The sequence below is a fragment of the Excalfactoria chinensis genome, chromosome Z (genome assembly GCF_039878825.1).
Source record: "Excalfactoria chinensis isolate bCotChi1 chromosome Z, bCotChi1.hap2, whole genome shotgun sequence".
Classification (NCBI taxonomy): domain Eukaryota; kingdom Metazoa; phylum Chordata; class Aves; order Galliformes; family Phasianidae; genus Excalfactoria; species Excalfactoria chinensis.
The window spans coordinates 19,779,130-19,805,789 of record NC_092857.1 but is presented as its reverse complement, the minus strand read 5'-3'; the positions used below and the strand labels follow the sequence as shown (position 1 = coordinate 19,805,789).

The 26,660-nt window shown below is 36.9% G+C and overlaps 1 protein-coding gene across 1 annotated transcript in view; it reads left to right on the top strand.

Annotated features, from left to right (window-relative positions):
* The window catches only part of ADAMTS6 (ADAM metallopeptidase with thrombospondin type 1 motif 6), a 146,468-nt gene that overhangs the window by 1,306 nt on the left and 118,502 nt on the right, over window positions 1-26,660 (top strand). Inside the window, exons 2-7 of the mRNA XM_072359310.1 lie at window positions 2,960-3,328; window positions 4,092-4,456; window positions 13,028-13,196; window positions 18,127-18,344; window positions 18,864-18,947; window positions 19,482-19,627. Of these exons, the coding sequence (XP_072215411.1) occupies window positions 3,232-3,328; window positions 4,092-4,456; window positions 13,028-13,196; window positions 18,127-18,344; window positions 18,864-18,947; window positions 19,482-19,627 (1,079 nt within the window). The 5' untranslated portion in view covers window positions 2,960-3,231. The remainder of the gene's footprint in view (window positions 1-2,959; window positions 3,329-4,091; window positions 4,457-13,027; window positions 13,197-18,126; window positions 18,345-18,863; window positions 18,948-19,481; window positions 19,628-26,660) is intronic.

The window sequence follows — 26,660 nt, the reverse complement described above, 5'->3', positions numbered from 1 at the left end:
GGGGCTGAGGCTGTGTGGTGCGAGAGCCCTGGGTCGCTCCGCTGTGGCGGTCCGGGATCGGCCGTGTGGCGGTGCTCTGCCTGCCCCCCGGCCGGCTCTCCCTCGGCCCTTCATCGATCCACCGGACTGCTCAGGTACCCGAGGCAGATCACGCCCTTTACCTGGACGAGTCGCCAGTGTGTCTGGTCTGACACGGCCACTTGGCATCTGGGAATGCTTGCTCAGCCACAGAGTCCTCGTGTGCCTCATGGCCCTTCTTTTTGGACGTGTGCTGAGTTTCAGTGAGTGGGAGCCTCAAGGCTTGGTGACAGGACTTGCCTCTCTGTCACAAGTGCCTCCACAGGCATCCTGGCATTCAGTGCCACTTGTGTCACCAGCACTGTGAAACACATCTTACACTTCTTCTCGATAGAACTCTTACTGTTAAGCAGGAACAGTAGTTTGAAGTAAACTTTACAGAACCATACATGTGTTTACCGTGGATGGGTGCATAGCACAGCCACAAGGCAGAGGAAAGGCTTCCTATTGTAAACTTAATGCTGACACAATGAACCAGCCTGGCCACAGTACACATGGAACATGAATGCACATTGCATGGGTAGAAAGGAATATATTGCAGGTAGATAGATAGGTAGAAAGGAAAAGAAAGGAATATATTGCAGGTAGAAAGGAACAGATACTGGATGTAAGTGTTCTGTCTGGGGTTACGTGAGTGCTTCATCATTTATATCTATTACAGTTTCTTAATCCAGACCACTGAAACCACTGCACCTGCTGTATTTGTACCAACGCATGAACTGACCGTAATGTGTTTGGAAAGGAGGCTGGAAGTTTCAGCAGAACTTCCAGTGAACTTGATGTGAAATGAGATTTTCTTGTGCAAGGAACATGGCCTAGATGAGACTCAGACCCCTGAAAAGATTCTAGACTAAGGTGATGCTTGGATGTTGTCAAGGTTTAACATGGACCAGCGGTGTTTGGATAATAGGCACCAGTTTGCTTCCTGTATTCAGAACTACTGAACCCCGTGGGCATTCAGGAGTTTCAGGAGATCGTAGTGCTAGGGTAATTTATTATCAACCTAACAGACTGAAAGTGAGTTCCTCGTTTCTATTTGTTGGCCAAGTAAAAGCTGTGAGGCAATGTTATCTCTATATATGGCAGTAATGAGCCATTACTGGACTAGTGTCCAGTTCTGATGTCTGTGCATGAAAAGAGCTGCTGACAGACTGGAAAAGATTCAGAAAAAAGCTGCAGAGTTAATTAGACATTTGGAAACCGTGTTGGCAGAGTGAGGTAAACTGAATAGGTTGAGCTACTTATCGGGGCATGTCAAAAGGTGATTGTATCAGACTGTATCTATGCAAGGAGAAGGAAGCTCATTAGCAGTCATGTAAAGCAAGATTCAGTGGAATTTGAAGCTGGATGTTCTTATACTGGAAGTAGTGCATACTCATACTCTTTATTATACTGGTGTAGCTGAGGAGTATGCGATTGATTATTTCTATTCAGAACTTGAAAAAGGCTAAGAGCTGTAATTAAATATTAGCTAGGAAATGAAGGTGTTACATGGAAGGCTGGATTAGAGGTTTTATTAATATCACCCAAGGCCTGGCCTTATGTGAATGGCATCACTAACTCTTTTTGTTTCCTCAGGGGAAAAAAAAAAAAGAAATAATCTAGTTCAGACTGTGCTTGTGAAGTATCTTTTATTCCCCCTGCAAACCTGATTAAATCCTGAGTGCCCTCTTGAAAAAACTTTTAAAAGTGGGCGTAGGAATGGTCAGGTTAACCTCATTTACTGTTCATAACTGTGTCCATCTCCATTTGGCTAAGAAGTTTCCTGTTATTCACTGTAATGTTAATAAAGAGAATTTACGTGATGTTGATTTTTGTCAAGGTAAGATACAACTCTTTAAATTTTATGAATAATCCACTGACTGCAGGGGATGTTACCTGTCTGAATGAATGGTAAATTGCTCCCAGAATTCCAGGAAGGCAAATATATCTGGTACACATGTAGGTGACTGTGTATACTTGGAAATCTGTTTTTGAACACCTTCTCAGGTGTTCTGTTTCAATACTGCCTACTTCTGTGGAGCTGTTTCTATGTGCAAGTTTGTGGAGTGCTTAAGAGAGTTAGTTAGTACCAGCTGACACAGCACACGGTTTGGCACTCCATTGTACTGGACTGTTAGGTGGCTGCATAGACCTTCCATTTAATCCACATCAACAGCTAGAGATGCTTTTCACTATTGTTGCAAAAGTGTTTTAAATGATGGTCTGGTTGGCTTGGAAGTTCAGTACTCTGTCAGTCTCTCATGACCTGCAAAATGAAAATAATAATGTATTCTACTACATCCATTTGTAGTTTTAATATACTAAGCATTTTTGATAACAGATGTTGGAAATCTTAGGATGTAAATGGTGGGGTTGTTTCTCTGATGCTAGAAATGTGCAGTTTTCCCATTTTAGTGAATGAAAATTCTGCCTGCATAAGCAGAACCAGGGCCCAAGTAATAACAAAATACATGCTGCAGAAAGATCGGATAACAGTACTCTGGAATCTTTCCCAGGTTCTTCCTTTGTCTCCCGGTGTTTTGAGTCTAGTTATTTTCTGCTGAAATCAATTGGTATGGTGCACTGACTATAGGTGGAACGAGTCTGAACACAGAATTATAGCAATAAGAAACCTTAATTTTATAATTCCTTTTATCTGTTCAACATGAAGCAGAATTGTGCATCTTATGCAGTATTCAACTACTACAAAGTTAATGGTATTTCACAGTGATTTTTTTTTTTTTTTTTGCTGTGGTTTAAAATTGTGATCTTGGGTCTTGAAAGTAATAATGGTTGGTATATTTTGCATAATACGTCACATTAGCTTAATGTTTTGCAGGGTAGATCTATTCTAGTAGAAAAATATTAACTTGACTAATTTTGTTTTGGTTTTTTTCAGGAAAAGAAATGGAGCAAGTTCAGTAGCTATCCACTCTAACATCTTAATGATATCTTAAGGAATCTTACAATGCTTATTTTGAATTGAGAAAATGACTGCAGATTTAGAAGAAAGTTGTTGGAAAAGAATACCTGTCAAAAAGTGGAACATCCAATAGTATAAAATAAATATACTTGTTATGGTGCAATTCTGGAGTGGAGTTAAACCTATAGCACACAGGTAGCCCTCCAAGGAGAGAGAGGGGAAAAAAAAGCTTTCTGTTTTTCTAAATTATGGAAATTTTTTGGAAGACGTGGACATGGATTCTGAGCCTAGTCATGGTTTCATCGGAATTTCACAGTGACAGCAGGCTTTCATACAGTTCTCAAGGTAGGAACCTGACCTCTACAGATAACAAGAATAATCAATTTTTACATTTGGGAAATATTTCCAAAGCCATGGTTATATTATTAATGAGATTGTATAGGCTGTGGTCTGAGTTTGATCATGATTCATTGCCTTGAATGCTTGAATATGTTGATTTAATTGTTCTATTTTTTTTTTTTTTTCTAGTTTTAACTGTACAAAAACCTTACAAATTAAGTTGGTAAAATGGTGTCCTTTTTAATAGTTTATAATAGTTTGAAGGCTTGCCATATGGTCATTAATATGTTTTTAAGCTAATCATAATCTAATCATTGATCCATTAGCATTTATAGACTTAATAGCAAGAAGAGTCGTTTAGATATGTTGCAATATAATGCAATGCTATTATGATTGCAGGTGAATGTAATAGCTTTTGTTTTTGAACGATATCATTAGAAAGAATGCGTGCTTCTAGGTAGAACTTAGAGCCCCATGTTTTCCTATTTTGTGTGAACAGGAAAAGCTACATTGTTCAAAACATCTTTTCTCCTGTGGTATCTGATTATTAGGAAGCAGAACACATTTTCTTTACATAGAAAGAAAGAAAAGAGCGTTTTCTTTTCTTTAGTAAAGCTCTGCACCTTGAGTTTACCTGAAAATAACGTTCATTCATGTGGAGGGTGGAATTTAGCTAGTTATGTTTTATGTTTACTACTTGTTGTTTCCTGTTATATTTTCTTCTCTTTTATGCGCACTCCCTGGACTGTCTTACCTTGTGATTACAAAGAGGAATTCCTGTCTTACCTTGAACACTACCAACTAACAATCCCAATAAGGGTTGATCAAAATGGAGCCTTCCTCAGCTTTACTGTGAAAAATATTAAACCCTCAAGAAGGAGGAGGAGCACAGACCCTTATGACCAAGAACTGGCAGCAACTAAATTATTTTTTAAACTTTCTGCCTATGGCAAGCACTTTCATTTAAACCTGACTCTCAACACAGATTTGGTGTCCAGACATTTTACAGTGGAATACTGGGGGAAAGATGGTCCTCAGTGGAAGCACGATTTTTTAGACCACTGTCATTACACAGGATACTTGCAAGACCAGCACACGACAACTAAAGTGGCTGTAAGCAACTGCAATGGTCTGGTAAGTCACATTGCATGTTCTAGGGCAATAGTGTGTTTGCCCCTTTTAATTGGTGTATGTTTCAGTTTTTTTTTTGAGTCCCACTGAGAAGCAAACAGACAGAAGGTACAACAAGACCCTAAAACCTGACCTGGGTCCTGGGGAAAAGTGGTCAGCAATTTTTCAAGCTTAATTTGTAAGTACTAGGACCTAATTTTGTAGTCCTTCAGCAGACAGCGCCTTAAGTGTTCACAGTGTCTGCACTGGGGCTGCAATATTAGGTCTGTCATGAGATCATTACAAAATGATATCAAAATGTTGCAGACTTGCGGAGGGAGAGGGGAACAGTTGTTCTTTTATGATTTTGGGTCTATTTATTGAGATGTTGATCAAACTGTATGCTTCATTTATTTATTTATTTATTTATTTATTGAGAATTAGGTTTTATCTATCTTGATAAAGAGGAGGAATTTCTTGCCGTGGAAGTAATTGTTGGTATAAATTCAGAAAAGTAGATCATTTGCAAGAATCTAAAAGTATTCTGTCATAAACGGTTGCATTCAAAGTATGGTTAGAAATTCTGTTTTCAGATTTTACTGTTCTTCCTTCTCTTGATCATGACAATAGTATTTGCATGGGGTGAAAGCTTTTCTAAACAGAAATTAGAAAACAAAAGAAAAAACTAAAGAATTATTGCTATCAAGTAGCAAAACACTTAAGTAGATGAGCATAACTAGGAAGTACTAAATCAAGAGCTCAGTAATTCCTTTAGTAAACACACATACTGCAGTTATTCATTCTGTATTTATATAGCAGAACATTGGTCAAGCTTGTTATGAGTAAACAGATCTAACTAACTGGTAAACGAGGAGAAAAAGAGAAAAGGTTACAGCCTTGCTCATCTGTTTCCTTTTTAACCTTTACAAATGCTGGGGAACTGCGACTTTGAGAATGTTATTTATAGACAAAAACCTGCTGTTTCAGATCTAGATAGTACTAGGGACAACACAAATAGCTGGCTGTTAAGTATTCTGTCTGGATTACTCTTGAGGAAAGTAGTGAAATGGAGATTTCTAGAGATGAGTGAGCACTTTTGAAGAAGCGTAGTTAAAATGTAACTCTCCTGAATATGTGTTATCACAGTTTTCTTAATGCAGTTGGTAGGTCTGAATGCAGTACTACATTGTACTGTATTGTATTGTGTTTGAACCATGGAAGCACACGGCAATACTTCAGTTTTGTTGTTCCCATGTAATAAAGTGTATGCCACAGTTGTTTGAACTTTTATTGCGAATGTAGTGTATCATCTTGTATTTTAGTTCTTTTCAGCTAAAAATACTTTGAAGAGAAAATCATTGCTTTCAGGATTTACTTCAAAGACTACATGCCTTGATCTCCAGCATTTCTACCCATTGAGACACAAACTGGTTGGCTCAATTGGAGCAATCTATCAGTGTCACGTTTTGCTTGTCCTCAACGATACTATTTGGCTGGTGTGAAGCCATATGTTGTTCCATGGCTTTATTTGTCATACACTAACTGTGTTTGAAAGTCAGCTTCCTTGTGGAGTGCTGTTTAGTTATCATCTTCAGTGCCTTTAGCTATCATCAACTTGTGCTGAAGAAGTGTTTCTTTCTGTTATTCCTTGTATTAAGGCAGACTCAGATCTTTGGGCACACAATGAATGGGACTTTTGCGTCCTTCATGGTCATGCTTCTTGGGACTGCAAGTGTTAGGTGTCCACTGCATCTGATAGAAAGGCTAGGTCGTATGCAGTTGAGGTTTTTGTCATGCTTCAGAAGCACCAGTGGTCCTGTAAGGCTTTCTTTCAGAGGAGCAGGGATCCCTCAAGCAGGTGTGGTGGTTGGCTGGACTCAGTATGATCTTCTACTGTAAGAACCTCCTCTGTCATTATGCTGATAGGGTGTTCTAGAAGGAGCTACCACTAAATTCTCAGGTAAATCCATCAATTATTTTTAAATGATTCCTACTGGCAAACATCTTGTTATAAAGCCACTGGTTAGAACATGTTTAATAAAGCAAGTAGCACGTCAAATGTTCAGGATACTATTGCTTGTTTTAGAGTTAATGATAGTTGAGAAAATGTTGTGTTCAAGGCATTGCATATTTTTTGGTCCTGTTTTTGACATGTAAGAGACTGTCAGTCATATTCTGTGTAGTTTTTGATTAACGTATGTCCAAAAGGCAGTAATTTAAAGTTACTCGTAACTCTAAAACAAGCAATAGTCTTAAATGATGAGTGCTGCTCATAAGCAGAATTTAAGTATTCTGTTTATTTCACTTCCCTGCTAGGTTTCAGTATTCAGAGGAGTCAAATTTCAGGGTGAGCAGGTGAGACAATGGTTTAATTAATGTATGCTGTATGACTTTGTAGAACACCAGTGCAAGCAGGGCTTTCTCTGTGTTAGTATCATAGAACTGATAGAACACCCATTAGTTAACTTCCCTCTCACCATTTCCTGTTTCAGCTTTTCTTCCCTAGAATTACAGGCTACTACTGAAATTTTATTGCAGCAGTTTGCATCTCCTGAACCCTGATTATACTAAAAATTGTCTCAAGTTTTTAGGAATGCTCTGTAATCCAGGAGCAGTTGTGAGAAAATTGAAGGTCTTGTCTGTCAGGCTTGTTGGCTCCTAAACTTTACTGTAGCAACTGTTATGTGTAAATGGATTGCAGCGTTGGTCAACTCCTGAAAGACCTTACAGAGAGCAGGGTTTTGAGGTGCTTGGGTGTTGGGTGTAAGTCAATGGGGCTGAAACAGTAGTAGCTGAGGAATTGCATAAGCTGCGTAGGTAGTCCTAAAGGAAGCGAAATAAGAAGGTGTGGTAGACTGACTGAGTAGAGAATTTCACCTTATGGGAAATAAATTTGTCTGATTCTAAGGGGAGAAAGTCTTGAAGTAAAGTTTTGAATCGAGTCACATTGAAGTTGAGCAGAAATGAAATGTGTATTTTTCCCCCCTATCTCTGTCTGCTGTCAGGTGTCAGAGCCTGTAACTGAGTGCTCGGACAGATTTTCCATGGTGGTGTGTTTTCTTCTTTTGAGCTGACAAGCCCAATAGAGAGAAGTACTTCAAAATGTGTAGAAAATGATGATTGTTAAGGAAGTGAATTATAGATTAAATATCTTTCTGTATCTACAATATTTTCAAGGAAATATTTAATGTAAGGAGCCAAATTTTTCAGTGGCACATAAAGTTCCATGCATGGAGTACCATTTGTGCTAGGTAGCACAGATGTCACTATCCAAGTAGATAAAAGAAGGGCCAAGAACTGCCTAAAAGCATAATCTTACATCATCAGAAGTCTTCCTGTTTTTTTATTTTATTTTATTATTATTTTTTTTTAATTTATCTCAAAATCAGTATATTTATAAATATATTCATATTTTTAAATAAGTTTGTTTGGAAGCTGATTCTGCTGTAAACAAATCATCTAATTTTGTAGATGATAAAGCATATCATGATGTTCTTGAATCATATGTAAGTGTGTAATTTACAAAGTAAAAAGTCAGAAGTATCAAAACAGATTAGTATTCTAGGCTGCTACCTTTTGGGTTCTCTTTGGTACAGGTGTCCATTGCCTAGTTTTAAAATGTCTTGGTAGGTCCCATGATGTATTGTCCCAAGCCAGATGATTATTGTTTCATCTTAGAGAACATGAAAAGCTAGTGCAGCCTTTTTCTGATGATGTAAAGCTACACTTAACTCTGCAGCTGGCTGTATACTTCCTGAACAACCCTGAAAGTTTTTAAGAAGTTTCATTTACTTCTATGTTATGTTTTATCTGTTTTTAATATAATGTCTGTAAAGGTTAAAAAGCAGACAAATTTGAAAAAAAAAAAGTAGCACTTCAAATGTGCAAGAGGCTTTATCTTCTGTAATTAAATCTTTAATTGATGTTAACTGTCACTTCTGTAGCTGATGGACATCCCCTGTCTGAAGTGAGGCGAGGCCCCAGCTAGGCAGTCTGACACAAACAGATTTCTTTTTACAACTTCAGGGGAACTCCATGTGGATTTGCAGATTTGTCTGAGCATGTCAAACTGCTGGATCCAGACCTTATATATGTTAGCTGGAGTTGGCAGTCTGTGGTGGGGTTGGGTAACACAGGACCTCAAACAATCTGTTTTAGATAATAGCCTTGAGAATGCTTCTTTCAGTAACTTACTTGGGACATTCACATTATTTCTTAAATTCGTGGTATTTTCTCACAACCTTTTTCTGGTCATTCCTTAATGATATTTCTTATATTTTGAAGCAGCAGTTTGATTCACAAACTGTTTTAAGTTCTATGGCAAAGCTAAAAAGAACAAACAAAAACAAGCAAATAAAAATAAAAATAAAAAATCCAACTCTGCCAACTCATTTGATTTCTTCTAATGCTTCAGTACATATAATTCCTTTTAATGCTTCATAGGTCTTTATTTCAGTCCCTCTTTTCAACTGAAATATTCTTTGCTCAAATGAGAGATGATGAACCAAAAAGGAGTTTTAGAATATTGTCTTGGATAGAATAGTGTAGCTCCTTCTGTTCATTAATTGTGCATTACAGAATGCATATAGAGTGGAAACGTCTCTAGCCATACGAATTTTCTATTCTCAACTACTGGCATTCACTGGAATGGGTATTTCTTACATGCAGATTTACAAATGTTTCTTAAATAAATTCATGCACGTTAAACTGATGCAAATTGTGTTGTTGAGTTAATACTGGAACAGCAGTTGGCTAGCAAGGAAAGTTAATATACGTTATGTGCGAAGGGCTTATGTGAAGCTCATTTGCAGCTATATTCAGGGCAAGTGATTTTCCAGTGTCACATAGCTAGCTGCAGCAACAGATTGCATGTATATTCTGATTACCTGGTGGCAGGTGTAAGTTAAAATTTGCAATTCCTTGGGTAAACTAACGCTTGTGTGTGTAAATATATATATTTTTATACCCAGAATAATGTATCTGAGATAAGATACTGATTTGACATACAAAATATGGGTGATACTCACTGAGCCTTTTTCACTGCTTGTACCTAAAGGAACTGCAGTTGAAGTTTTTCATTCCTTTATAATAGATTTTGCTTCTCCTGCACATAGTTTGCTTAGAAAATTAGTCTTGCTGTTGATATTGTTTATGTCATTTGAAATTACTTGTTTCCTCTTTTGTTGTCTCACCACTTAAAAATTTATTTACCTAGCCAGACTTGAGAACCGGTTAAGACTCCTCTGTTGCAGAGATGGGGCCATGGCTTGGAAGGTACCTCTTTCTCCTCAGACCTGGCACAAAGCACACAGCCTGATGGTGTTGGCTAGAAAAACTGCAGGACTCTATTTTCCGATAGGAATATAATAATACCAGAGCTTATAGTGGCTCAGGATTCACTTGAACCCAGATGTCTGACAGCCAGTCTGGATTTAGTCCAGATTGTCAAGGTTCTTTCTGCACATCTGGCAGACCTAGTTACATTTTGGTTTATATTTTCAAGGTTGTTTAAGCAGCCATTAAGTGACCTACTTTTTTATTTATTATTTTTTTTTTTTTTTAGTAATAGCGTAGATTCCAAATATTGAGGCATTATGAGAAGATTTGGTGTCCAGGTGTATACAGGCCCTCATGTTACTTCTTGAGTAAATACTTGAGTTCATAATGAAAAATACCACTGAAGAGGGATACCTACTGCCATAGTCACCGTGTGCACTAAAAAACATGAAACTGAAAACTGAGCTGTGTTCATATGTATTTTTTAAAAATATATGATAGGGTTATATTGTTAAAACACAGTTCTTTCTGAAGTGTTTTACAGGCATTTTTATTTTATATGGTCTGTGTTGTTACTGAATTCTGGTTATCCCAGAAGTGAAGAACAGCAGAGAGCTGATGCACAAAACAGCAGCAGAAAAGGTCTGACCAAAAGTGCAGTGATCTTAGAAACATGCTTGGGATATTTTGATCAGTAGCTATAGAGCAAGTGGTCATACAGGTTACCCTGGAGGTGTTAATGGAGGAAAAAAAAAAACAACTTTTAAAACAACAACAACAAAAAACTAATGTAAGTGATAGGGTGATTTTTACAAGCTGTTGGAAGTACTTTGAAATAACCTTAGTGCACATTGCACTGCTAGCAGTGCTCAGATAACATTAACATAAATACGTGTTATCTTGAACTGCCTGTGACACGTGTGTTGAATAATATTAACTCCTCAAATAACGATGTGTAGATAGGGATGCTTTCTTGTATTACTTCTGAGCACTGAAGAGTATAAGGTTGTTATCAGAAGTAGTCAGTGTGGGTTCACCAAAGGGGAATCATGCTTGATTAACCTGGTAGCCTTCTTTGATGTCAACATTGGCTGGGTAGATAGGGTGAAGACAGTAGATGTTGTGTACCTTGACTTCAGCAAGGTGATTGACACAGCCTCCCACAACATCAATGTTATGAAACTTAGAAAATGTGGGATAGATGTGTGTGTGGTGAGGTGGATTGACAGCTGGTTGACTGGCAGAGATCTGAGGGTTGTGATCAGCAGAGTAGTCTGATTGGAGGCCTGTAGCTAGCAGTGTTTTCCAGGGGTTACTACTGGGTCCAGTCTTGTTCAACATCTTCACAAGCGACCTGGATGAAGGGATAACAACAGTTTGTGACAGTTTGCTGATGATACAAAACTGGGAGGAGTGGCTCACACATCAGAGGGCTGTGCTACCATTCAGAGGGACCTGCACCAACTGGAGTATCAGGCAGGGAGGAATCTGATGAGGTTTAACAAAAGCAAATGTGGAGTCATGCATCTGGGGAGGAATAACCGCATGCATCAGATGCATCAGTAGGAAATAGAGCTCCAGCAGGTCAGCCCCTACGGAGAAGGACCTGGAGGTCCTGGTGAGCCAGATTGGCCTTGAACCAGCGGCAATTCTATGATTCTGTGATAATGCCAGTGGTATCCTGGGATGCATTAAAAGGATTATGTCCTCCAGCAGGCTGGGGGAGGTGATCCTCTCCATCTCTTCTGCCCTGTTGAGGTCATATCTGGTGTACTGTGTCCAGTTCCGGGCTTCCCAGTTTAAAAAAGACAGGGGTCTCTTAGAAAGAATGCACTGGAGGGCCACAAATATGATTAAGGGCCCGGAGCATCTCCTGCATGAGGAAAGGTTGAGTAACCTGGGTTTATTCATCCTGGGGATCTGATAAATGTTTATACATACCTAGTGGGAGGTGGGAGACAAATGGAGGAGGCCAGACTCTTCTCAGTAGTGCGTAGCAGTAGAACAAGGAGTAATGGCATAAAACTTGAACATTGGAAGTTCCATACATACATGCAGAAAAACTTCTTTATGGTAAGGGTGACAGACTGCTGGAGCAAGGTTCCAGTGGAGGTTGCGGAGTCTCCTTCTATGGAGATATTTGTGATCTGTCTGGATACCTATCTGTGCAACCTGTTGTAGGATACCTGCTTTAGCAAGGGGTGGAATGATTGATTTATTGAGGTCCCTTTCAACCCCTGCAATTCTGTGATTCTGGGAACAGTCTTTGCAGTAATGGTATCTCCATTGATTTGTGATTGATCAAAATGTGAATGCAGAATTTAGAGTTTCCACTGAAACTAATGACCAGTATTTATTTCTTCTAGAATACAAAGGTTATACATACAGAATTTTCTAGGTAGAATAATTACTATTTTATTTATTTATTTTTGGTTAGAATCTGTAAGCGTAGGAGTCTCTGTTTGGCTTATTTTTCAGTATTTCTGTATCCCCAAACTGGATTTTCTGCTAAAGTTTAATTTCAATCTCTGAAGATTCAGGAAGTTACATAGTTGGCTTGATATTTCCCTTTTCTTCCATCAACCACTCTCCTGTTTAGAAGAAACTGAATTCACAAATATGAAAGCTATGAGAGTAGAATATCTGCCATTCTGCCCTGCAGTGTGAAGGGAAAGAAGTTCATTTGTGACAAGAGAATAAAGTCTAGTACATGGTCTGCAACAACTTGGATCTACCAGAGGCTGGTGGTGAGACCTGATAAGGAATAAATGCTTTGAAGATAGTGTAGTCTAAGGTGATTAATATTAATAGAACTTGATGTATCAATGTAAAATGCTGATTTTTTTTTCTCTAAATAATATTTTCTGAAGTTAACTCTTCATGCAGTTTTTTCTTTATTAAGCACTTACTAGTGTGGCATCACAGAGGAACACTGAGCTCACGCACCCCTTGGGCAAGATGGTTTTGGCTTGGTGTCACTTTAATGGCTTTCAATCATGTGGTTTTGGAAAAAAGTCTTTGAACAGTTTATCTGTCCTGTACTGAGAATCTCTCTTGCTTTGTTACCACACTCACTAAAAAGACGTAGGGACAAACTCCAGAAGTAAGGCAATGCTATTTTATTCTTTCTTTACTGGATTGCTTATAGGCATTTACTGCTGCCTTCCGCTAAAGACATTGGAAGATAACTGAATCATGCATTTTATGTTGACTTATTTCTTAAAAGAAGTAAAGGATAGTCAAATGTTACTTGAAATTAAACTTTTTAATATAAATTTATGTTGTCTTCCAAATTTTTGTTTTCTTTTTTGTCTTAAGCATGGTGTTATTGCTACAGAAGATGAAGAGTATTTTATTGAGCCTTTAAAGAATATAACAGCTAATTCAAGTAACTTCAGTTATGAGAATGGTCATCCCCATGTCATATACAAAAAGTCTACCATGCACCAGCAACATCTGTATGATCATAATGGCTGTGGAGTCTCAGGTAAATGAATACAAGTATCTGTTGTCTTATCATACCTTTAAAAATGTATTAAGTTGTATTTTTAAGACTTCCTTGGTTCACAGGTAAGGTACTATAGAGAATGTAGCAATAAGAAGCCTCCTTTTGGGTGATACTGTGTGCTGTGTTATAAAGTAGCTTCACACCAGGATTCCCATGAAGAATATGGTGTCATATTACAAATAAAGCATTGGGATTAAGTCTTCTTTATTTCTTTGTGTACAGTGGTATTAATGATCACTGGCTTCCTCAAAATGTGCTTCTCAGCATGAGGGCATGACTTCAGTGACTGTGTGTTATAGCTCAGTGTGTAGCATGTGTTTTGTCAAGTTTGAGGGAACTCTATGTGTAGTGAATATGTTACCATTATGATTATTAGTACATTTTGTACATTATTAGTACATAGTACAGTGTTTCCTTACACCTGAAGCAATAAGCAGGGGTTTATGGTTTAGAATTTCTAAACTCTTAGTGTTTGGGTTGCTGGGTTGATGTTATTCTGTAGTAGTTTAGTATGTGTTGTACAGGTACCTAGCAGGAAGAATTCTATGATTTTGATTGAGGGGTATTTTTCTTGTGAAGCACAATTTTAACATCTACAAAAAAACTCTTTAAGTACTCCTAATTTTGAAATGGTTTGCTTAAAATGCAACAGAAACTAATTTCTATAGAACAGCTTGGAGAAAATGAGCAGTTGTTTTAGCTTTACAGTGCTTAAAATAGTGTATTTTTACATAACAGAAAAAATGTTTTAACCTTGTTGTTTATCTGTTTTTTGTTTTTAGAAGTACTGTCCTACACAGCAGTGTTCTATGACATTCACTGTATAGGACAAGCTGGCAAATTCCTTAAGAATGAAAAGCATTTATATATATATATGTGTGTGTGTGTGTGTGTGTGTATGTATGTATATATATATATATATATAAAAGTATATATGTATATATACTTTTGGTTTTTTTGATGCAGCTTTTTTCAGCTTCTTACAGTTTCTGAATCCTAGCTGGCTGACTAAACTGACGGCATGTGTTGTCTGAAGAGGCTCATGTTCTTGGAAGTTTCCTGAGTAGTCCAGCTAACTGTCTAGCATGTGTCAAACTTTGAATACAGCTTCTGTTTTAGTTTAGGAAGCATTATTTCATGTACATACTTTATTATGAAGCAGTTCTGATGACTACTATGTGCTGACTGTAAAATAAGAACACTGATGTATGTGGATGATCCAGTTTTTTTGTTTGCGTGGTTTTTTTTGTTTGTTTGTTTTTTGCATTTTTCAGTGGATATCTGTGAAACATCTATCTTTTTATTTCATTTTGTAGGGAATGCTGATACTCAAATATGTCGAAATTAGCAGAAGGGATTGTAAAAATGCACTGCTGTGTATCTTTTGCCATTAGAATTTATGTAGAAAAAGAGAGGATATTGGCACCATCAGATCTTATCTTCTGTTAATGCTTGGGAGATCATTTCTCATTGAAGTGAGAGGTAGTTTGGTTGTGCTTTGTCTAAGTGTTCTGACAATACCCATGTTATAGACCAGAAGCTGATCAGAGCTTTGCATGAGGTTTTTGTTTTTAAACATTCAGTAATCCTTAGCATCTGTGCCTCTTTGTTTTTCTTTTCCTACATAGTTGATGCTGCCATTATCCTTGGAAGCTCTTCTGCTTTTCCTGAGTTCACATTTGTCACCACCTGAGACCCTTAGACACTAAAGTACAAAATCATTTTGCAGTTCTGACACTACTCATTCTCATTTACTTCTCTTCCTTCTCTTTTTGCTGGTCCGTATAGTGTTTTAACTCAGAGAAAATTTCTGGCAAGCTTTGTTCCTCCCAGTACTACAAGATTGTACCTTTACAGATTGCATGCTGCTTTAATGTTGTTTGTGTGGCTACCAAATCTTTTAAACTGATTTTCCAAGCACTGTTTAACCCTTTTTCCCATAAGGGCTCTTGGCATTCCAAGCATCCCCAGAATATCTAAGAAACAAAACTGAATGTTGTTTTTTGGTTTCCCAGCTTTCAGGTGTTAGAAATAAAGATGGGTAATAACTTTTGGAAGCTGAGAAATCTCCAATTCAATAGAAAAACAACAATAAAAACACTTAAATGCAGATTTGACGAAACTGTAACTGAATCTCTAGCAGAATACCTTTCATTTTGTCTGAAAAACTGGTTTTGGTTGTACCTTCAGGATGCTGTTGCCGGTATAGTATACTGGGAGGAATATTCTTGTGTAGAAGTGCTGCTGTGATTGCATTCTGTTCTGTCAAGTTTCTACCACTGTAATCTACACCTAAGTTTACCTTGTATAGGTTCTGTCATGGGGAAGTGGCGAAGATTTTCTGTTGAGAGACAAGGAGAGAATTATTTCTGACCTTTCCAAGAAATATTGCAGTAATAGAAAGTAATGCAGAGAGTTTAGTGAAGAGATGAGCAGAATTTGCTGAAGTGATCAAGTGGACTGATTAGTGTAGTACATACTATTACATAGTATGTAATAGAATTTTAGTGATCAGTACAAAAGAAAATCAGGGAAGAATAGGGTAAAAATATGATTGAGAAACAGTAAAAATTGACATGAAACCTGCAAAGTGTCAGATTATATAGGGATGGTACTACTACATGCTGCCTCATGTCATGATTTTATTCATGCCAAATGCTATAGTCAGTATATTCTAAAATGAAAAAAATGCTTGTCTACACATTAAATGAGGTTGCTTAATATTGAGAAAAAACCAGTATGTAATTCTTATGTAAGGTGGAACTGTGAGAATATTCAAGTAGATTGCTATTGCATTTTTAGATCACCTTTGTTTTGTTTTTTGTGTGTTGTGTTGTGTTGTTTCATCTCTCCTCCTTTCTAATATCTAGTGCCTTTGAAGGACTGACTTAAAGCTTGGGTGCTGTTACTGTGTACTCTGCCTACACCCATTTATTTCTATGTACATCTGGATTTCTTTTCAGTTGCAGTTTACAATCTAATTTCCTGCTTTTGTACTCATTACTTTGGGGTTAATTACATTGCTTTTCTGATCCCTCCTCTTCACCTACCTTTGTTTTATTTTACTTCCCAATAGATATGCTCAGTGTTGATGTAAGCTTTTTAATCTAGGAATGTGATTTACTCAAAAGTATCTTTGTCAAAATATTTTCCACGAAAGTTTTCAGTGATTTTTAAAGAAAGTTTTGTTGGCATTGTTCATTGTTTTCAAACTACAGAATAGCATGAAAACTGATAGATCAGAAAGTGTCAGTACCCAGGATTATTTCCAACCTTCCCGTTACTTTGAAATCAAATGAAGCTTTAGATTCTCATTTGATAAGAAAGCGGAAAATGTTTGTTTTCTTGAAGTCCTCTGAGGCCTTTGTTTTGAAAATGGTGTGAGGATGAGTCCAGAAGAATCATTACTTTTTTTTGTTGTTGTTGACGGTTTTCTGAGTTCATTGGTTTTCAAATGTTTAGAACAGATTTGCATCTTCGAGTGAAAAATTATGAATGAATATGCAAGCAATATTGCATTTATGAAGTATTCAGCGTTTTTATGAAATTCCCAGGTAGCACCATTTACTCTTTGAGTCATTGATTTTTTGTTTAATTTTTTTTTTTTTTAATTTACCACAGAAGTTTCCAGATAAAATTCTAAATATTCTTAAATCACTATTCAGTGAGATGAAAATCTTTAAACAATTAGGTCAATTTTGAACTTGCTAGAGGTGGGATGTCAGCCAGTAGAAATCTTGATGTTGATTTTAAAATCATCTCCAGACTTTATTACTTGATGTTATTTTTTAGGATGGGTATAGAATTATTGAATTGTAGAATGAGAATAATTTTACTTCTGGTATTTTTGTCAGCTGCCTAGATTATTTCCCTTTTTCACCTTTCCTGAAATAATGGACCTTTTAAAGCCAACTCTGTGCACTCAAAATATCACACAACAGTGGGACTACTGAAGTATTCCTGGTTGTGTCCTGAATATACATGTTTTGTGGCGTAATTATTACCCTATGAAGTAGTTGGCTTAGCTGGACTGTATATTGGCTTTTCACAGAATATATTGGACGTATCTCAGCTTATCCATAGCTGAACCAGTTGTAGGAGAGGTAAGGCTGCATCTCTAGTGTTGATCACTTGTGCAGTCTCATTCAGTCAGTTAAAAATGTACCAACCATTTAGTTTTATTAAGTTCATCCATAACTAGCAAGAATACTTTGAATATTTTGAAACCCCTTTTATGTGATTTCAGCTTCTTGTAGGCTTTATTGAGCTTGAGATTTGCATGGATCTTTGTGAAAAAGGGATACTTAATATTAAAAGTGTCCATTTTACAGGGAAGGGGTGTTCTGTTTTGCTCTGAAGGACATGAGTTCAAGTTCTAAGAAAGTACGTGCTGTTTGTATCTCTGATAATTTCATCTGTTTGTAATGACTGATATATTGCATAAAAGCAGTATTGCGTTTTGAAGTGTTTAATTCCTTAGCATATCTGGATACCTTTAACCTTAATTTTGATTGTTATTTTTTAAAAAATTTCCAATATGTTTTTTATTTCTGAGTATTGCAGCCATCTCATTCTTACCCTTAAAGTTTTGAAATGTGCCCATGGTTAACTATTAAGTAATCTTTAGTACTAGAGTAGATGTGCAGTGCAGGATTAGATCTGTTGAGAGATGATGATGATTTGTAATGCTAAGACAATCTAAGGAGTGTTCAGAACATCAGAACTTAAAAAGGAAAACCAAGTTTGTTTTATGAGGTATTTTAAATTTGAAGATGATAACCTTGAGTTTTCCTTGCCTCAAGAAAAGTTGTTTTTAGAGTCCTTAAAGATGATCTCAACTTAAAACAGCTGCATTTGAATGAGTTTTACTAGTGATCCCTCTGAAGTGTTTAATTATTTTGGTTCCTAGAAGACCTCACAAGAAGCAGGAAACCTTGGTGGATGAGTGATGGATCTGTTTTTCCAACTTCACTTCCTGTCAATGACACATTAAGTAGTCATAATCGACAGAAGAGATCAGTAAGCCTTGAGCGGTTTGTGGAGACGCTGGTAGTAGCGGACAAAATGATGGTGGGATATCATGGTCGCAAAGACATTGAGCACTACATTTTGAGTGTAATGAATATTGTAAGTTTCATCCTTCTCAGTATCAATATTAACATGTGCATTCTGAGGTCTCAAAGTATTTGTAAAGTATTTACTTAATGGCATAGTAATGTCTTAAAATGTGCATCATCTTGCAAGAATTAATTGAAATATGGTAACTATTAGCATTGTGGGGGAAAATGCAGTACTGTTTCTGTCAGATATGCTGTGATCGTTTACGTTTTTTTTTCTTCAATCTGAATGTAATTATAAGAATTTAAAATTGCATAGTTTTATTACATTTAAACCAACAGTCCAAAGGTTCTTTATGTTGGATGGTTTATTGAACAAACTATAAGCAATTTTGACTGAAAATTATGACTGAAATGTATTTGTTTTTACTGAATGGTCATTTGTTCATCCAGAAAGTAACTTAGGTAATGTTAATTTTAACATTATGTAAATGCATTGAGCAGGAAGATAGTCAAATGGTTAACAATTTAGGGAATATGTGCTGTTTCTTGTCTGACTTTGTGTCTTTTCTTATTTTCTGGAGGTCAGGTTGCCAAACTTTATCGTGATTCCAGTCTAGGAAACGTAGTGAATATAATAGTGACGCGTTTAATTGTCCTCACTGAAGATCAGGTAAGAGTTGTTGCATTTCAGCTTTATATCCCTGAAATACAAATCATGCTATTGTGTAGTATAGAATTATTCAATTATTGCTTGAAATGGCTGCATCTGAGTACAAAACCTGCCTTGTAATCTTTCACTACTATAATCAAGATGAAAACATTTCAAAGGAATGTTTCCCACGTATTATTTCAAAAGTATCTGTTCTTTACTTCAGGTGAATATTAATATGCTTTTGAGTATGTCAGTTTTATTTTTATGTCTATATTTCCATACTCAGATTCTTTTTTTTTTTTTTTTAAAAAAAAAAGAAAAACAAAACTTGTATTGACATAATCATTATTTAAGTTGGAGCAGAAGGAATGTCTGTTCAGTAATACACAACTGAACTTGGGGTCAGATTTTACAGAGATAAAATTTGGCAAGAAGAGTTTATTCCTAGAAACCACTGCTTCTAATTATAGTCCCAATTTAGTCTTCAAAAGGCTTAACAACTGACCTTAGTAATTTGTTTGGAACATTTCTGGTATGCATGTTGTATTGCAGCCAAACTTGGAGATAAACCACCATGCAGACAAGTCCCTCGATAGCTTCTGTAAGTGGCAGAAATCCATTCTCTCCCACCAAAGTGATGGAAACACCATTCCAGAAAATGGGATTGCCCACCATGATAATGCGGTTCTTATTACTAGGTATGGTCATTATAAGTATTATGTTTATTTTTATTTTAATTCTGTAGTTTTCTTGCTCTTACTTTTATGTAGAGGCTAGTTTTAAAGTAATATAATTAGTAGGTAATGTGATGAGGAAAAGAAGTAACAGATGGTTTGACCTAAATATATCAAAGTATAGATTAAGAAGCTGGGAAAGTAAGATACGAAAATTACTTGCTTCTGCTGTTATTTTCATTACATAATTGCCAATACAAATATTCCAGTAGAACAGATGGATCTTATTGAGCATTTTATATTTTTATAATTGAAAAGAATTCTTTAAAATAATGGAGAGAAAAACAGTGTATAAAATGTTTTGTTAAGCATATATAATGTTTTATAAGAATTTCAAGGCAGAAGCTCAACTACTGTATTAGTATTTTTCTGCTGAAACAAGATTGTTCTTGCAGACTCAGGCAATGTATGATTCTGCTTTGTAGTTGTTTTGATTTATTGTGCTTAATTAAGATGAGAACTGATGGCTTCTGTAGGTAGTTTCAAAGCTGATGTGCATATTTGTTAGCTTCTATACCACTATTTCTGTGATACATTCAACAAAGCATGTGTTATCTTGTACTCCTGGTGAAAACATTACCTCTTGTTCTCTGCAGTTATGAGTAGGCTATTGTACTTTACTGGGTGATTTATTTCCCTTTGTCTAAGGGCAGTATTTATTTATTTTTCTCTTTTGTTTAAAAAGCAGCAGGTGCAGCAGCACTAATTTGGATTAGAATCCTTTTATTATCATTTATGCTTTCCTGGTCAAATTTTGTACTGCTCTGCATGTCACCTGTTTTTGAAATCATTGTGCTCCCTGCAGAAATGTTAGAAATATTAAGTGATTAAAATAACTGATTTATCCTGGAGTTTTCCGTGAAAGATGCAGTAGTAGCTGGGTTATTGGGAAGGGAAAGGGGGCTGTTTTAATTTTGTTAAAGAAACTTTTAAAATCTCTTTTTGGATAGTAAGAGAACTCAATCTCTTGTGGAGATTTTTGCATTCATATTTCAGATGTAATTGTTACATGTGGATGTTAATGCTACATAGTAATAGTTGAGGTGGTGAAAATGATTGAGACCACTTTGTATTTTATGAATATACTTTGTATATTCACAGTTGTGTGAATGTATTTATTTATTTTTTCACCACAAGACCTTTTAGTTTTACTCAGATTTTTGCCTTCAGTAGGGCTGCTTTCATGTAAAATTAAATAAACCTTTACAGGTGTGCTACGCATGAAAGTTTTACTGGCATAACTTAGGTAGTTAGTGAAGAAGTGTGATTGTTATGCGTTACTGTTGTGTCACTGGAATCTTCCCAGTATGTATGGATGAGTGGTGTTGGTAACTCTGTTCTTAATCTTATGGCTGAATAATTTGACACTTTGTTAGTGTTACTCTGGCACTGCAAAGCAGAGTTGTTTATTTTCATTCAGTGTTGTACTTTAGTATGTTTTATTACTATGTATTCTGTATGGGTTTCCCTGTCCTGGCTGGAAGTTCTATGTTCCAGATGAAGGCCTAAGTAAATGCTGACTTGCAGATCTGTAACTGTGAAAGAAGCAAGTTCACAGAGAGTGAAAAATTCTCACTGAAAAAGTTTTATAGCAATCAGTGAGCATTAAGGACTTGTTAGGTTTAGTAATCATCTATGTATTCTGCTGGTTTTCTGAAGGATGTGTGTTTGCCACCTTATGAAAGTACATAAAACCTTTAAAGTAAGTTTACACTTCCATGCACATACTTAAATATTAAATGAGCACATCTCAGTGTATTACCATCAGGTTTGTGATACTGAGCATAAAGCATTGCTGAACTTTCAAATTCAATTGCATATCTTCATGTTAGAATGCTTGTATTCATTATTTAGTGCAGCCTTCGGTGTTAATTTTGGAAATGACAATTACTAAAGCAATCACTTTTGTTAGTCTGGCTTTCACTTGAACTGCTAGCTCTCCTGGATGTTACCAACAAATTCTGTCAGCATATATGACAGTTTATTTTTTGCAGAGGTGGAGCTGGAACGAGTAAAGATAAATCTATATTACTTTAGCCTATTAATTAATTGATTTTGAATAATTCTAAATTAATTACTGAATTTCAATTAATGTTTTAATTCTGTTTTGGATGTCTCACTTGATTAACCAGTGAATATGCTTACACGTAGAAGAGAAGGGTTATATGTCCAGTGCTTTGAACACCTGGTGTGCTGGAAAGCTGTTTAATAACCTATTCTACCAAAAGGAATTCAAACCAAACTTACGGTTGCTTTTTAGCTGCTGTAATAGTATTTTCAAAAGTAGTTTCCCGAGTAGTCTGCTGTGTATGGGGTAATTAATTTTTCATTGGATTTGGCAGTAGAACCATTTTTAGTCATTGTGTATATTGTTATTGATTAATATGAAAATATTATTTTGTGCTGAGTACTATAAGTTTACAACTACAGTAGCCTTTTCTTAAATGTGAGCATTATGTTGTTGAGATCTCTAAGGTCCCTTCCAACTCGCACGATACTATGATACTATGACTTGGGGGTCCTGGTGGATGAGAAGCTGGACATGAGCCAGCAGTCTGTGCCTGCAGCCCGGAAAGCCAACTGTGTTCTGGGCTGCATTAAAAGAGGAGTGGGCAGTAGGGAGAGGGGAGGTGATTGTCCCCCTCTATTCAGCTCCTGTGAGGCCCCAATTGCAGTACTGTGTCCAGGCCTGGGCCCCAGTACAAGAAGGGCATGGATCTCTTTAAATGGGCCCATAGGAGGGCCACTAAGATGATCAGAGGGCTGGGGCACTTCTCCTATGAAGAAAGGTTGAGAGAACTGGGCTTGTTTAGCTTGGAGAAGAGAAGGCTCCAGGGAGACCTTGTGATCTTCCAGTACTTGAAGGCAGCATATAAACAGGAGGGGGAACAACTGTTTACATGGGTTGATAGCAATAGGACAAGGGGGAATGGTTTTAAACTGAGACAGTGGAGGTTTAGGTTAGATATTAGGAGGAGTTTTTTCACTCGGGGTGGTGACACACTGGAATAGGTTGCCTATGGAAGTTGCGGATGTCCCATCCCTGGAGGCATTCAGGGTCAGGCTGGATGTGGCTCTGGGCAGCCTGATGGTTTTGTAACCCTGCCCATGGCAGGGGATTGAGACTGGGTGATCTTTGAGGTCCTTTTCAACTGAGGCCATTCTATGGTTCTGTATCTAATGTTTTGGTGGGCCCAGAACTGGTCCTGTACTCCAGCCGTGCCCTCTCCTGATCTGCTGGTATTACTTTGCCTAATGTGGCTAAGAGTACCATTAACTTGCCTTAAGGGCACTTAACTGTCTCGTGTTCAACTTTGTGTGAATCTATAATACCTTTTCTGCAGAGCTTCTTTCCAGACTCTGAACTTCTTGTTGAATTCCATGAGATTTTTGCCATCACATTTTTTTCATTTTATTCTGCAGTTGTCTAAGTTGGTTTCTTAGGAGTGAGAAAAATGAAAATATGTAGGTTACTCCAAAAGTAAGCTCTGTCTAATTCCATTAACTGAGTCCTACAATGGACACAAAGAACATAAGAACAGTTTGAGCAAATTTTCAGCTACATAACATTTTTTTCAACACAGCCACCACCATCTGCTATGCATTTTCTCCAGCAATGAACAAGAGCATACACGTCATGCTTGTAAAAATCTCCACCAGTGGAGGTGACCTACTGTCTCCACTGCTGAAATGCAGCATCTAACCTTCATTGTGCTCGCATCCACTGTTTGATCTCTATCAATGTTTACAATTGCCAATGAATTTCAGTGGTTGACATTTTTTCTGCATGGAGGAATGTAGTGACAAACCTTTGGTTCATATGCACTTCCATGTCAGATGCCATGTTGTCAGGCTGTCCCTCTGCTGCCACCTGTCTCATGGCAACAAAATGTAATGAAATACTGGGGAAAAGGTTTAGCCCCTGCTGTGATACCACCATCTACATCTGACGGTAGATGGGCTAACATAATAAAATAACTCTTACATTTGGAACAGCCCTCATACTAATCTGATGGCTTTGTGTTGTGTAATTGCTTTATAGCGTAGTGCTGTTTTGATGACCTTTTATAGAAGAGAAGAAGAATAAGCTCATATCATTATTTTATCTCAAGTGTTTTGGTAGAAATAATTAGTCTTTGTATGTGATTCCTATACTTCTGCATCACAGATGTGGAAATCTCACTTTTTAGCACAATGTCTGGCTCTCAGATTAGTCATTTTAGGGCTGTAATTTTGAGTCTGTGTATATTCTCCCACTATACATCCACCTATCTTACCTCCAATACTGAAGTTTCCATTTGCCTTTTTTTATAGTTATTATTTGCTATTTGTGAGTTTGTGTGTGTGAAAAACGTTCACTGATAGCCTGGTGATTTTTTTTTCTTCAGAAATGCTGTAAGAAATATGGCCCACATGGTGACTTCCAGAATTTTGTGTTTTTAAGACAAACTATTTATGCCATAATATTTTTAATTTTTGAAGAGAAAATAGGTAGTTTTCTTCAATTTCAGTCAGTTACTTCCTCTCCTGGATATTAAAAATCATGAAGTAGGGAAATAATTAAAATAGCACTTCATTTTGGGTTTCTGGCACTATATTAATGGTGTTCATCAGCAATGCCTTTGTTAACGTGCAAGCATATACCTTATGGACAAAATTGTTCCTTGTCTTGTGCTCCTGCACAGAATGATAAGGGCCATGAGTGTCCTTTTGCATTCTGATTTAGTAGGAGAGATGAAGGATGACAGAATACAAAATGGATTTTTTCCTTATGCAGCTGAGTAGTTCTCAAGTATTTTGTGCATATGAAATGGTTAGTTTGTTTTCTCCATATACTAAACAGCTGTTTTTTTCAAGTAGCACGTTACTGACTGACTGAATAAAATTTGCAGAAACAGTCTTTTCCTGCTGAGAGGAAAGATCCAGAGCTATTAATTTGCCTTCTCTTATGTCAGAAGATGAATAAAAGGTGTACCAAACAGTCCATGGAGAAGAAAATTCCAGGAGGAAGTTGAGTTTGGGTGTGTGTGCATCTCCAAATGGGCAGACCTTAGTGTTTGAGATACAAATGTTTTAAACAGAGAATCTATTGAAGTGAAATGTCTCCCACTAGTAGCACTACATATGAAGACTTTATTTTGTATTTTTGTAAAGAAAATGAAAAACAAATTCAGTATGCATGAAAAAATAATCAAGACCTTTTTGATGCAGCTACAATACCTTTTATAGGAATGTAACCGATTCCAAACCATACAAAGATAATTACTGGAAGGTTTTACTCTTAAAACTTTGGTATTGAGACTGTTTTGTTTTTTGTTTTTTTTTTTTTTTTTTTTTTTTTTTTTTTTTCCCCCTCAAATATGCTGTTAGAGATGCAGATACAGCTTTTGAAATTAGTGACAAATAATAATTCTACATTTGAAGGTCCTGTAATTGGATTGGAGTTACTTTTGTAAGTGGTTTATTGTTTTAGCAACAGTTAATTTAACAGCATCACTGAACTAGCATACTTCTTTGTTGGAGGAATCTTCATTTGTGTGAATAAAGCATCAAAACTATAGCATGTTTTGACTAAGCTGAAGACACCTGGATTTGTAGGTGCAGGTGAGAGATGACAGTGTCAGTGGGCAGTCAGTAAAAGTGGACAGTGCTACAGATGGTATAATTGTTCCTCTTTTCCGGACTTCATGTGAGCTTGTGCAATCTACAAGAGAGTTCATTGTCTCTCAGAAATTAGTACAGATTTTCGTGCTTTTGCCTGCTACCATTGTACTTGTAATTCAGTAAGTGTAGTGCTTGGCAGTGTGGTGTGGTGGCTGTTAGTTTTAACTCCTGTATGTATGCAAATGGTACTGATACTCAATGTGTCTTGCAACACTGCATAGCATCATTACACAATTGGTAGATTTTTCAAATACTTAAAGGGGAGGACATTTACAGTCCTTGTTTGTTTATTGTATTTGTACAAGATTAACTTCATGATGCTTAAGATAATCATTTGCTTATCCATGTGCTCTCACTAGCAAGGTGCATTCTCTCATGCTTAACTATGAGGTGTGAATCTCCAGTGCAAACCAGTGCTGTCAGATTTTCTGAAGGGGCAGAAGGTATATGTATACAGCAGTACTCTTAAACACTTGTGTATGGGAGATTGGTAATCACAGCCTGAACCTCTGATTAATCAGCTGAGGCAAGTATGGGGTCAGCTGTGGGAGCACAGGTGAGAGTGATGTAGCTGTGCTCCCGGGAGGGGTGGAGCTTGACTCCATCCCCTCTGAGACCTCATTTAAGGGCTGACTCCCACTGGAGCAGTATCTCTTGGAGATCGCTCACCAGGGAGGACTGCCTCAGCTGCTTCAGTCAAGGCACCACCATTGGTGAGTTTTTCCTTTACTTATTCACTTATATACCTTCTGTACATTTTGTTTCCATCTGTACATTTAAAACCAATACACACTTGTAAATCCTGTGGTCCGTAATCTAAAGAACTGCAGTGTTTCTGGCAATGGTGTAGATATTTGAGAGGAGCAAAAGGCTTCTTGTTTCATTTTGCATACCTGTGTAGAGCTGACCACAATCATGCCTTTCATTTTTTATAATATTAAGGTGGTTTAGGCAGCCAGGGATGATTTAGAAGCTATGTTGTCTGATTAGCAGTCCTAAAAGGAAATCTATGTTATACAAACAGTTCTTCTTTTACATGTCAGTAGCTTATAGATTAGTAATGTATTTTTATTCTGTAATAACAAGTAACATTTTCCCATTAGATTCTGTACTAGTTAAGGCATTTGTTAGCAGAGTTGGGCCAGCCAGGACTGCACATTCCTTTCCTCCTGCAGGTCCAAGATTGTTATGCTTCTTTTCTGAGGCATTTTTCCACTTTGTCTGGGCTTCTTAACTTGTTTGCAAAGATTTCGTTTCTATGCAAGGCGCTCTAACATTGCTCTGTCAGGAGAATTTCCTATCCTTGTCCAATTAAAATGAGCATCCAGAGCAT